General features: G+C 44.8%; 1 protein-coding gene across 2 annotated transcripts in view; it reads right to left on the bottom strand.

The window, feature by feature from the left end:
* Window positions 1-14,324, bottom strand: part of Ccdc30 (coiled-coil domain containing 30) — a 106,706-nt gene that overhangs the window by 88,554 nt on the left and 3,828 nt on the right. For both annotated transcript variants that reach the window (XM_028886479.2, XM_028886480.2), the window contains exons 2-3: window positions 6,723-6,913; window positions 4,855-4,996 (exon numbers count right to left, since the gene is read on the bottom strand). In XM_028886479.2, coding sequence (XP_028742312.1) covers window positions 4,855-4,996; window positions 6,723-6,887 — 307 coding nt within the window. In that variant the 5' untranslated portion in view covers window positions 6,888-6,913. The remainder of the gene's footprint in view (window positions 1-4,854; window positions 4,997-6,722; window positions 6,914-14,324) is intronic.

The following is a 14,324-nucleotide window of genomic DNA, read 5'->3' on the forward strand; positions in this document are numbered from 1 at the left end:
ATCCCAACACAATTCTTCACAGACTTGGAAAGAAAAATACTCAACTTTATATGGAAAAACAAAAGACCCAGGATAGTTAAAAGAATCCTATACGATAAAGCAACCCTTGGAGGCATCACCATCCCGGACCTCAAACTCTACTATAGAGCTATAGTAATAAAAACAGCTTGGTACTGGTATAAAAACCGACATACGGACCAATGGAATCGAATTGAAGACCCTGACATTAATCCATGCACATATGAACACCTGGTTTTTGACAAAGGAGCCAAAACTATACAATGGAACAAAGAAAGTATCTTCAACAAATGGTGCTGGCATAACTGGATGTCAATATGTAAAAGATTACAAATAGATCCATATCTGTCACCATGCACAAAACTCAAGTCCAAGTGGATCAAAGACCTAAACATAAATCCAGTTACACTAAACTTAATAGAAAAGAAAATAGGAAGCACTCTTGAACGCATTGGCACTGGAGACCATTTCCTAAATAAAACACCGACAGCACAGACCCTGAGCACAACCATTAATAAATGGGACCTCTCAAAACTGAGAAGCTTTTGCAGGGCAAAAGACACAGCCAATAAGACAAAAAGACAGCCAACAGATTGGGAAAAGATCTTCACCAACCCCACATCTGACAGAGGATTGATCTCCACAATATATAAAGAACTCAAGAAACTAGACATCAAAGCACTGAACAGTCCAATTAAAAAAATGGGCTAAAGAGCTAAACAGAGAATTCACAAAACAAGAACTACAAATGGCTGAAAGACATTTAAAGAAATGCTCAACATCCTTAATCATCAGAGAAATGCAAATCAAAACGACTCTGAGATACCACCTTACACCTGTTAGAATGGCTAAGATCAAAAACACCAATGACAACCAATGTTGGAGAGGATGTGGAGCAAAGGGAACACTCCTCCACTGTTGGTGGGAATGTAAACTTGTACAACCACTGTGGAAATCAGTATGGCAGTTTCTCAGAAAATTAGGAATCGAACTACCTCAAGACCCAGCCATCCCACTCTTGGGCATATACCCAAAGAATGCTGATATATACCATAAAGATACATGCTCAGCTATGTTCATAGCAGCACTATTTGTAATAGCCAGAACCTGGAAACAACCTAGATGCTCATCAACGGAAGAATGGATGAAAAAAATGTGGTACATATACACAATGGAGTACTACTCAGCAGAGAAAAACAATGAAAGCATGAAATTTGCAGGCAAATGGATGGAACTAGAAAAAATCATCCTGAGTGAGGTAACCCAAACCCAGAAAGACAGTTATGGTATGTACTCACTCATTGGTGGATTCTAGATATAAAATGAACAATCAGACTACAACCCATAGAACCATAGAGGCTATATATATATAGCATGGAGGTCCCTAGGACGACTGTGGCATATAATAAATTTCAGTTTTACTCAATTATTGAAAAAAAAAAGAATAAAAAGGTAAGTTGAGTTGTATAAAATGAAAACCTTTTGCCCATAGTACCCACAAGGACACTATCAACAGAGTGAAGATCTGTGAAAAGTGCTGGAGAATATTCCTGGTGTCACACAAAGAGACAGACGTGAACAAGGCAAAAGGCTGCACAATGTTCCACAGGGGTGAGCACACTCTGGCAGGAGGCCCTTAGTGTTCACCCTGAGGCAGGGTGGTGGGGGTGTTCCACTTTACAATCTCACTATCTGATTCGATAGACTCGTTCATAATGGTGCAGGTGGAGGGTGTGACTATCAATCTCAGGAATGCCTGGCATTTGGGGGTTGGATAAATAGGCATGGTTTCACAAGGTGAGGGAGGTTTATGGAATAGTAGGTTTTGGTAGACTGGCCACGTTTGCTAGAAAAGACTGCTCACAATTCAGAGGAGGAAGTATTTGGAAATCACCCGTCTCATAAGAGGTTAATATCCAGAATGTTTACACTAGAAATTCCACAGTTAAAAAACACAGAAATCCCATGTCTATAATCCCGGCACTTCAGGAGGCAGAGGTACGTAGATTTCTGAGTTCGAGGCCATCCTGAACTACAGAGTGAGTTCCAGGACAGCCCAGGCTGAGAAACCCTGTCTCAATCCTCAACCTCCTTCCCGCTCCTGTGCACTAAAGAGAGAGAGAGAGAGAGAGAGAGAGAGAGAGAGAGAGAGAGAGAGAGAGAGAGAGAGAGAGAGAAAGAGAAATCCCACTGTTAAAAAGCAGCGATGGCTGGCTGAGTGTGGCAGTGCTCATGCCTTTGATCCCAGAACTCAAGAGGCAGAGGCAGGTGGATCCCTAAATTCAAGGACAGCCTGGTTTACACAGCAAATTCCAGGCCAGCCAGAGTTGCATGATGAGACCTGGTCTCAAAAAACAAATAAATAGGGGGCTGGAGAGATAAAAGGGGGCTGGAGAGATGGCTCATTGGTTAAGAGAACTGGTTGCTCTTCTAGGGACTTGGGTTTGATTCTCAGCACTCACATGGTGGCTCATGACTGACTGTTAATGCCAGTTCTAGGGGATTTGATGCTCTCTTCTGGCCTCCACAGGCACATGATATATAGAAATATGTGCATGCAAAACACCCATACACATAAAATAATAAAATAAATAAAATTGAAAAAAAACTAGTTACAAAAAGCATTGAATAGACATTTTCATTATGTATGTAGCTTGTAAACACATAAAATATACTTTATACTAGTCATAGGGAAGTAGAAATCAAAATTCTATGCGCGTTATGGTTGCTATTATAAAAAAAAACCTGTAGCAGGAATCTTAAAAGTTCTTATTAATAAAATCAAACCCAAGGCCAGTTATTGGGGTCAATGCTGGAAGATCAGAGAGACAGAACAAGCCACAGCTATCTCACCTCGCCTGGTCCTCAGCTGGTTTTGTCTCCTCAGACTGGAGGCCTCTGAGTCCTCATCCGGAATGGGTCTCAGCTGAATTACTGCTCAAAAGCCTGAATGCTTAACCAGCCACATGCTTAACCAGCCAAATGCTTCTAGTTTCTGGTCCTCACGCCTATTTATATATCTTTTTGCTTTCTACCACTACTCCCTGGGATTAAAGGCTGGCTTTCTGGGATTAAAGGCGTGTGTCACCATGCTTGGCTATTTCCAATGTGGCCTTGAACTCATAGAGATCCAGAAAGATTTCTATCTCTGGAATGCTAGGATTAAAGGTGTGAGTGCCACCATTTTCTAGCCTTTGTATCTAGTGGCTATCTGTTCTCTGACCCCAGATAAATTTATTAGAGTACACAATATTTTGGGAACACAATACCACCACAAAAACCAACAACCTGAAAAACAGCAGGGGTTAGCTTATATTGCAGTATAATGGAATGAAGCAGTTATACCTGTTTCATGGTTGAATCTCAAAAGCGTGTTAAGTGAAAGAAAACAGATGCGCAAACTCATGTATGATTCCATTTATATGAAATGTCCAGAAAAGGCAACTCTAGAGACAGAAAGTAGGTAAGTGCTCTCCTAAACTGGATTTGATAAATAGAGTTCCCATTTGGCAAAACCAAAAGCAAACCTAAATATTTATAGCCTAAACAGGATAGCCTCAGGAAGACCTGGATCAATATCTACCAGCTCCTTCTGTCTCTTCAAAAGGGCTTTTTATAGGAATGCCAAGGGGTGGAGCAAAAGACCTCCCCCCAGCACATGACTGTATTTTGACACACAGTCTCTGCTCCAGAAACTGCGTTCTTATCCAGATTAGAAATGCGTAAGTACCCACAAGAGAAGTGCAAGAATGTTCATGGTATCAGAACTCATGGCAGCCCCCGCTAGAAACAGCACAAAGCCCATTGACAGTGGAATGGATCAGTGTGGCATCAGTGGAATTATTACAAAGGCCGCTACAGGAAATAATGTGAGCGGGCCTGAGACTACGCAAGAGAACAAACGGAAAGAATGGATATGGCGCACGAGATGGCTGAGAGGAAAGAGGCCCCTGACCCAAGCCTGACCACCTGAGTTCAATGGTGGTGGCGACCCACACGGAAGAAAGAACCAATTCCTTCAAGCTGTTCTTTGACTTCCACATGTGTGCCTTAGCATGCCGCCTACATTTGCAAGCATATACAAAATAAAAATTTTAATGTAATTTTAAAGTTTTTTTTTTTTATTTTTTGAGACAAGGTCTTTCTACATAGCCCTGGCTGTCTTGGAACTCACTAAGTAGACCAGGCTGGCCTCAAATCCACCTGCTTCTGCTGGGATTAAAGGTGTGCACCATCATACTCATTCTAAAGTTTTTTATTTTTTAAAAACAGTTGGGGGGGTGTTGGAAAGATGGCTCAGTGGTTAAGAGCTCTGGCTGCTCTTTCAGAGGACCCAAGTTCAATTCCTAACATCCACATGGCAGCTCACTACTGTTGTCTGTATACAACTCAGGTTCCAGGAAATCAGATATCCTCTTCTGGCCTCTGCTATCACCAGGCATGCACACAGTACACAGACATACATGCAGGCAAACCACCAATACACATAACAAAAATAAAATAAAAATTTAAATGAACGATATTGCATGTTGTCAGAACTCAGAAACAGTATTCAAAATAGGGTGGCAGTTATTTTTGGTGAGGAAGGAGGACCCAGAGTTAGGGTGAAGGAACAAATGGGTCTTCTGGGTGCTGGGACTCCTAGTGGTGAGTGACACACAGTTCTGGGTTGTGCCTTTGGGGCGGGCCTGCCAAGCCTGTGTTTCCTGAAGACTTGGGGACACAGTAGCAATAAGTCTTTACATGTTCACCTTTGAGTTCTTCTCCCCTTGGAATATCCCCCCAGACCACCCCAGTAATCCATGGCTACAATGGTTGTCTGAAGCCACGGCTCACCTAACTTTCTCTGTTCGTTCTTCTTCTCTTGTGGCTCCTCTGCTCTCCTCTGGATCTCCTCCAGGGACGCCCCCAGCCTCTGTGCTATGCATTCCACTTCCCTCAAGAGGCTGTTCTGAGGCTCTGTGTCTTCATTCTGACGCTGAAATGAAACTGTGTTAGTGATAAGCTAACAGCCACTGTGCTCTGAAGACACGTGGCTCCCGTCCATGCTTCAAGAACAGTAGAGGAAAGCAGCAAACAGCACTTCCACGCATGTGCATGTCGTTGATTAGGTTGAACCAAACAAAATTACGGGTAATTGAGGGTTTTGTACTTGTAAAAAACAATTCCACATGGTCCAAACCAACACACTGACAGACTATGTTTACATGATCACAAAACCCAATGTAAACACTTGTATCATTTGACAAGAGGGACGACACCACTAACATGAATGGTGCACTAAATAGTCTTCGTTTTTACTTGTTTCATTAATTCCCAAGTATGTATACTCTTTTTAAAAAGAGTCACTTTAACAATCAATAAGACAGCCTACAGAATGGGAAAAGACCTTCACCAACCCCACATCTGACAGAAGACTGATCTCCAAAGTATATAAAGAACTCAAGAAACCAGACATCAAAATACTGAACAATCCAATTAAAAAATGGGCTAAAGAGCTAAACAGAGAATTCTCAAAAGAAGAATCTCAAATGGCTGAAAGACATTTAAGGCAATGCTCAACATCCTTAGTCATCAGAGAAATGCAAATCAAAACGACTCTGAGATACCACCTTACACCTGTCAGAATGGCTATGATCAAAAACACCAATGACAGTCTATAGAGTTAGTCACCATCTTTAGGTAAAGGGATCTGATATTTACCCGGGCAAGGTATTTTTTAGTCTGCTGCCCGGTCTCCTGATGGTTCTGATGTTCTCTTTGCAAAGGCTGACAGATTTTTCTCAGATTTCACCTTAACAAAATCAAGAAACAGAAGTTGGTTCCTGCCTGCAGTGGGGGAGTGGACATGGGCAGACCTTCAGTACACACATTAAAGCCAGGCCTGGCAGTGGGGGAACAGGCATGGGCAGATCCCTGAAGCACGCTGACTAGTCAGCCTAACCAAACCCAGTGAGCTCCAGGTTCAGTGATGGACCCTGCCTCAAAAGGTGGAGAGAAAAGGGAAGACCTTAATATGCACACAGTACACACATACACACACACACACACACACACACACACACACACACACACACACGGTGCCTACTTTTAAAAGTAGTTGTAATGAGTTTTCGTCCTATTAGTGGGGGACAAAAGTTTCAGTTTATTCTGCTCTTCATCAACACACTTGCTGTTATGATATAAATGTGAAATGCCCTCTGCCCCCACTCCCCAGCTAGTGGGGCTGTGGACCCTTTGGGGCATGGCCAATAGTGGGTGGACACAGCCAGTCAGGTCTAGTTCTTTGCTTCCTGACCCTCCAGGATATGGACGCTGCTGCCCCCCACTCCTCTACTGCAGGTGGCACTGCCCTAGTGAGCCTTCCTGAAGCCGGGAGACAGAATAAACCTCTCTTCCTTTAGTTACTTCCGTGAGGTGTGTAACACAGTGATAGGGAAAGTAATAATGCGCACACACTAACATCCTCATGACCGCTCTGCTGTAGCTGAGTTCATGTCAGATTAACAGGTGACGCAATTGAGCCTCGTGAAGTCCGCTTGTTCAAACACCTACAGCTGGCAGAGGAAGGCCACCCCAATGCAAAGCCTTCTTCCGAAGCATGTAAACTGGCTTCCTGATATTTTAGTCGATTGGAATAGATGAATGAATGCTGCCCCAGTGAGCCTGCGTCTCACACAGTTATCTAGTTAATTCTAGAATACCTGGGGAAATTCTTTCTGGAGGCTACCGCTGGGGTATCTTTGAGACTCCAGCATGGAGTCCATGAGTTCTGGGGCTGCTGCTAGTGTCCTCCTCTCTCCCAGCAAGCACTCGGTCTGTTTACTGCGGCTGCTCAGAGTTAGTCTAGACAAGCCTTCTTGACACATTTCTTTGGGTTCCCTTATTTGGGCTTCTGTTGGGAAGAAATAACAGAAAACTGTTAAAAGAACTGTAGGTAAATAACTATTTTTTTAAAATAAAACACCAATAAAGTTCTTAATTAGAGTTTAATAATTAATAAAAATAACACTCACATTGTCCTCTTCTCCCCGTCTTCCCAGGGTGTTTGAAAGCTCTCAGAAACAATAACATAAGGGTGGGACACGGTGGCACACACCCAATCCCAGCACTTGAGAAGTGGAGGCAGGAGAATTATGAGTTTGAGGCCAGGCTGTGCCACATAGTGAGACCTGTAGCTAGAGTTTTCCTGCCTTGCCCACAGTCAGGACAAATCTTTGTCACCCGCCAGTCCCACAGCCGCTCAGACCCAACCAAGTAAACACAGAGACTTATATTGCTTACAAACTGTATGGCCGTGGCAGGCTTCTTGCTAACTGTGCTTATAGCTTAAATTAGTCCATTTCCATAAATCTATACCTTGCCACATGGCTGGTGGCTTACCAGCGTCTTCACATGCTGCTGGTCATGGCGGCGGCTGCAGTGTCTCTTGCCTTCCTGTTCTTTTTATTTCTCCTCTGTTAGTCCCGCCTATACTTCCTGCCTAGCCACGACCAATCAGGTTTTATTTATTGACCAATCAGAGCAACTTGACATACAGACCATCCCCCAGTACAGCCAAGTGCAGACCATCTCAGACACCTGCACTCAGGCCCATGGTCCTAATCATCCTCTATGCAAACCTGCTGGGTAACGCCACAAGGAACCCAAGAAGGGCTCCCACAGGACATACATTAACATCCCACAGCAGAGACCTTGTTCTAAAACAGAAAGAAAAGGGGCCGAGAGATAGTTCAATGGCTGAGACACATACTTCCCATCCAGAGGACCCGAGTTCTGGTCCCAGCACCCACGCAGGGCTGCTCACAACCATCTGTAACTCCTTCAGAAGACCTGATGCCCTATTCTGTCCTTTACTGGGACTCACACACATGTGGTAGGCACACACGTGCACATACACACTTATAAACACACACACACAAGTAAAAATAAAACCTTTGAAGAGAAAGAAAGGAAAGAAGGGGGTAGAAAGGGAAGGAGGGATGAAAAGGATGAAGGGGAGGGGAAAGGAGAGAGGAAAGAAGAAGGAAGGAGGAAGGAAGGAAGGAGGAAGGACGAAAGGAAGGAAAGAGGAAGAAAGAAGGAGGAAGGAAGGGGAGGAAGGAAGGAGGAAGACAAAAGGAAGGAAAGAGGAAGAAAGGAGGAAGAAGGAAGGGGGAGGAAGAAAGGAGGGAGGACAAAAGGAAGGAAACAGGAAGAAAGAAGAAGGAAGGGGGAGGAAGGAAGGAGGAAGGACGAAAGGAAAGAAAGAGGAAGAAAGAAGGAGGAAGGAGGAGGAAGGAAGGAGGAAGAAGGAAGGGAGGGTGGGTAGGTGGTCTACAGTCACCCTGATCAGTGTCTCACAGAAGCAGTAAAAACAGTGGGAAGCGGCTCCCAGTGCGTAGATAAACTCGTTACCACCACAGTTTTTAATTTTTCACCAATTAAAGAGTAAGAGCACCTTTTAAGGTTTCCTAGGGATCGGGTCTGAGCTAACTCCCAGCTGTGCTGTTTCCTGAGCACAGGTGTACTCCAGATGTGGCGCTTTCCATCTTACTGAATTCAAGTGAGGCAGAAATACTACCGTTCCTCCTTAAGACATGAAGACTGAGGCACCAAGCAGCCAAATGACTTGCCCAAGGTCACTCAACAGATCCTGACACGGGCACTTCTTCAAGATGACTGTCCCGTACTCTGGCTTCCCAGTCCTCCAGCAAACCCCAAAGATCTAGTCCTCTGTCCTACTCCAGCCTCCCGTAGTAATTCCCTGGGCTCTGTCATTACCAGTGAGAGTAGCCGCTCTCGGGTCTGTTTCTGGCATTCTGTTCTTAATCATCCTTCCAGGATACTTCTAGAGGCTCAGTTTCAACCATAGTAGAAACTCTAACTCGTGAACCTCAGACCCTTCCTAAGTCCTCTCCAGTTCTCATTCACTCGGAGTCAGAGTCTCACTATGTAGCCCAGGCTGGCCTCAAACTCCTGATCCTCCTGCCTCAGCCTCCCCAGTGCTGGGATTACAGGTGTGTGAACCACATCTGGCTCATTTACTTTCTCACACAGCGTAGAGCCAGGCCCGAGGTCATAATCCACGCACTGGGAATGCTCCTCCCTGCCTTTCTTTGCTTCCACGTTAGCTCTGAGCAAAGCCCTGGTTCACTTCACCGCAACTCCCGGTCTCCTGCGCCTCCTCGCTCCAGCAGGGCTGAGAGCACAGCATGGCCAGCGCGGCTTGGAGTCTAGGTCTGCTCATCCCCAGTGAAGCCTTACTGCTGCCCGGCTGTCGCCCCGTGTCCCTGCAGGTGTTCTCACGCTGTGGAACTAGACTACTGTTTGACACCCTCTCTCCCCAAGCCCCCATCACCTCCCCTTTCCACTCTCGTCACCCTGCTTCTTGCTCTGCAAAGAACTTCCACACTTACCAAACCCACCAACTCCTGCTTTCCTTCCCCTTGAGAAAAATAATGAGCTGTCCTTATTCCCAAGGCAAAGCACTTCCTCTGTTCCCATGGACACTGGATCCCATTCTGTGTGTGGGGGGGAGGGGGAGCAGAGGAAGGGGGAGAGAGAGAGAGGGAGAGAGAGACTCTATGTAGCCTTGGCTAGTGTGGAATCACTCCCAGACCATGCTGGCCTCGAACTCACAGAGATCTGCCTGCCTCTGCCTCCTGAGTGCTGGGATGAGAGGCGTGCAGCACCATGCCTGACCTCAAATGTTAGCCGTCAATGCACCGGTTTAATGGAAGACGCTGAACCAACCCCAGGCGTCTTTACAATTGTGTGTCACTCGCCCCCTCTTGTTTCTTCCCCGTGCTTCCCTGTAATTCCTTTCACACTCATACTGTGTCCCCAGCCTCCCTACGCTGCAGCTCTAGGATAAAAGCACCAGAGGGCTCCTAGCGCAGCCGGGGCAAGTGTGCATCTGCGCTATCACACATCACATACACAATGATAATAAATGGGATTTTAAAAATTAAAAATACATGATTTTATATCAGTCCAGTGCTGGTTTACAATTTAATATGTTTAAATCTCCAAAAAAGCCTTAACAATATTATAAAGCTCAAAGAAGTCTTGGTTCCTCCTACAAAACACTTATAAGTGAAAGGAGGCTGCTGGAAGCTACAGTCTCCTAATTCTCTATTTTCAAGGAATTATTTTACTTACAGGATGTGCCTTATAGTGTTGACTTCAGTATCATTCAGCTTGCTTTAAAAGTTCTCTTTTTCGGGAAGGAACAACACTGAGGACTGAACTCTTGGCCTTGCTCTACGATGAGCCCCAGCCCCAGCCCCCAATAGGACTGTTTGACCTAATCCTTCTACTACTATGAATTCTTCTTACTTTGAATATAATAATCCCCCCTGTTGGGGATCTCTCCTGGAGCTGCCCTCTCCAAACCCTGCCCCTGAGAAGCACCCCCATGTAGCGTGAATCTTAAAAGTTCTTATTAATAAAATCAAACCCGAGGCGAGTTATTGGGGTCCATGCTGGTAGATCAGAGAGACAGAACAAGCCACAGCTATCTCACCTCGCCGGTTCCTCAGCTGGTCTTGTCTCCTCAGACTGGAGGCCTCTGAGTCCTCATCCGGAATGGGTCTCAGCTGAATTACTGCTCAAAAGCCTGAAGCTTAACCAGCCACATGCTTAACCAGCCAAATGCTTAACCAGCCAAAACCTTCTAGTTTCTGGTTCTCACGCCTTATATATCTTTCTACTTTCTACCACCACTCCCTGGGATTAAAGGCTGGCTTTCTGGGATTAAAGGCATGTCACCATGCTTGGCTGTTTCCAATGTGGCCTTGAACTCACAGAGATCCAGAGGGATTTCTATCTCTGGAATGCTAGGATTAAAGGTGTGAGTGCCACCATTTTCTAGCCTTTGTATCTAGTGGCTGTCTGTTCTCTGACCCCAGATAAATTTATTAGAATACACAATATTTTGGGGGACACAATACCCCCACATCTCCTCTCTTTTTGTCTAAAATTAAAAAAGCTTATAACTAATACAAGAAAAACTATCTTCAATAAGTATATACAATATACAGTCAAGATTACATTAACTATGTCTAGTCCATTAACATTTGACAGATCCAGACAAAAAAAACTCCATTATATATATATTAACAATGTCCGGTCCAGTAACATCTGATAAACTCAGACCAAAAAATTTTCATTACTTATCTTATTTAAAACAAGTAGTTCCTTTTTAAAAGTAGATTCCACAATCTCCCTTTTTATCTTATCATATCCATATTTTCTCTTTTTTCTTTTCATAATAGATTCATTATTCTACCTTTTGTTATTTTTATATCTTCCCCTTTTTCTTCAGTGTAGATTCAATGATCTACCTATTTATCCTATTATTTCTTTATCTTTTTTCTCAGAGTAGATTCGATGATCTATCTCATATCTATATTCTCTTTTTATCTTTTTTCTCAGAGTAGATTCGATGATCTATCTCATATCTATATTCTCTTTTTCTTTTTGCTTTCTAGGGTTGAAGATATCTTTAGGGAATCTTGAAAAGAAAATTTTTGGGTTAATCATCAAGTCCTGTATCATTTGTCCAGTCTCTACATAATAGGAAAGTTCAGGGCTTGTTTCAAGTTCTTGTTCAAGTAGTCTGTCAGGCTGGATCATCTCAGTTAGCCATCTCAAAATTGTCCTAAGCAGTTTTAGTCCAAAGCAGATCTTTCCTTGGTGTTAATCAGCTTAATGGCTTTATCATAGTCCATGTGGAATCATCGTTGTAGGAACCTGTCATCTTTTTGAAGATTTCAAAGTCACTGTTAGGCATGGTCATGGTTTCCTGCAGACTTTTTTTTTTTTTTTTTTTGCCTCCTCTGTGGTTTGGAGCAATCACAGTCTGATAAATGTCTGTCTGTCGGAACCATGAACATTCTTCCCTAGTACAGGAAATCTTCACTGCAATTTCTCCCACCAAAATTTGTCTTGCCAAAATTTTCCAAACTGACCTTTGCTGATGCTTTCTTGTAACACGATGGTCCTGGTAATTCTTCTCTGAACCAGCAGCAGTAAACCCTTCGTCCCTGGTAGCAGCAGCATCGCAGTCACCAACACGATGAGAAGGAGCTGGCAACGTGGAGCAGTAGCCACTGCTTCCATGGTCCCACCACTGTTTGTGGTTCATTCCGGGCCAAAGCTTCTCCCAAGCCTCCTAGGCCGGCCTCAAACTCGGGATCCTCCTGCCTCTGTCTCCTTCAGCAAATCCTACCGGCGTGTGCCACCACCACCGGCTGAGTGTAGCTTGGGCCTGAGCTGGGGCTCACAAGGCCACAGGCAAACAGCTTTTTCATGAATTCGTAACACGAACGTTGGGCGCCAGATGTAGCAGGATCCTTAAAAGTTCTTATTAATAAAATCAAACCCGAGGCGAGTTATTGGGGTCCATGCTGGTAGATCAGAGAGACAGAACAAGCCACAGCTATCTCACCTCGCCGGTTCCTCAGCTGGTCTTGTCTCCTCAGACTGGAGGCCTCTGAGTCCTCATCCGGAATGGGTCTCAGCTGAATTACTGCTCAAAAGCCTGAAGCTTAACCAGCCACATGCTTAACCAGCCAAATGCTTAACCAGCCAAAACCTTCTAGTTTCTGGTTCTCACGCCTTATATATCTTTCTACTTTCTACCACCACTCCCTGGGATTAAAGGCTGGCTTTCTGGGATTAAAGGCATGTCACCATGCTTGGCTGTTTCCAATGTGGCCTTGAACTCACAGAGATCCAGAGGGATTTCTATCTCTGGAATGCTAGGATTAAAGGTGTGAGTGCCACCATTTTCTAGCCTTTGTATCTAGTGGCTGTCTGTTCTCTGACCCCAGATAAATTTATTAGAATACACAATATTTTGGGGGACACAATACCCCCACACCCCCATGCAGTGGCTCCACCCCCGGAGGGCATTTAAGGTCTAGCCCAAGACTCTCGCCTGTAGTTTTCCCTCATGGCTTCCCTTCCCCTGGACCCCCCAGGAATGCTCAGATCAAACCTGGATTTGCTAATTGGGCCTGATCTGATTGATTACATTGGTGGCATTATTTCACTACTGGGGAATTGAAACTTTTCACGCCCCCAACAAAGATTTTAAGAAGAAATCATACTGTATATCATCTTACACCAGGACAATGGGTCAAATATTTGCTGCTTTAGGGGCTGGAGAGTTCAGAAGCTAGAGGCACAGATGGCTCTTGCAGAGGATGTGGGCTCAGTTCCCAGCACCCGCATGGCAGCTCACAATGTGGTGGTTTGAATAAGAATGAACCCCCCCCCCCCAGGCTCATAGATTTGAAAGCTTAGTCATCAGGAAGTGATTTGACTTGAGGAGGATTAGGAGATATGGCCTTGTTGGAGCAGGTGTGGCCTTCTCCGGGGATGTGCGTCACTGGGGGTGGGCTTTGAGGTCTCAGATGCTCAAGGCCGGCCCAGTGTCACTCTCTCTTCCTGTTGCCTGCTGATTAGATGTAGAACTCTCGGCTACCTCTTCAGCACCATGCTTCCTGCCATGATGATGAAGGACTAAACCTCTGAAACTGTAAGCCAGCCCCAGTTAAATATTGTCCTTTATAAGAGTTGCTGTGGTTATGGTATCTCTTGACAGCAACAGAAACCCTAAGACAAGGAGACATTCTGCACTGCTTCCAGGAAGTGCTCTTTAAGGGCCGGAATTCCTCCTCCTTGCTCCTTCCTATTTCTTCTTGCTGGAATTCAAATACAGTAGCTGAAACCTGAGTAGCCATTCTGATGCCATCAAATGGAAACCACATGCTATGGAGAAAAAATAACCCCAAAGAAGAAACCTGGACCTCTTACGGTTCCAAGATGCAGCCTACAAAGTAGGGGCCATTTTCTTTTTAAATATATTTGCATGTGTATATGTGTGAGTGCAGGCACATGCATTCCACACACGTGTAAGGTGATCAGAGGACAATTTCAGGGAGTCAGTTATCTCTTTCCACTGTGCTGAGGCAGGGTCTCTCTTGTTTTCACTGTTCTGCATACTTCGGGCTAGTTGGCCTGTGGGCTTCTGTCTCTACTTCCATCTCACCACAATAGTGCTGGAATTACAGATGCAAGTCATTGTTAGCATTCAGACCCACCCCTTGGGGACCTGGCCAATATGCAGGCAATACCTTGGCCCACTCAGGATCCTGACTAGGTCATGCGCTCATTGTGGTCTCTCTGTGCCTGTGCGCTGTCCCCTTATTAAATATGGGGCCCTGCCCACCTTCTCTCTCTTCTGGCTTCTCAGTCCCCTTGCCCATACTCTTTCCCTGTCTTTCTCTATCTCCCCCTCCCTCTCTCTTACCTTC

This window comes from Peromyscus leucopus, chromosome 2 (assembly GCF_004664715.2).
Source record: "Peromyscus leucopus breed LL Stock chromosome 2, UCI_PerLeu_2.1, whole genome shotgun sequence".
In the NCBI taxonomy this organism is placed as follows: domain Eukaryota; kingdom Metazoa; phylum Chordata; class Mammalia; order Rodentia; family Cricetidae; genus Peromyscus; species Peromyscus leucopus.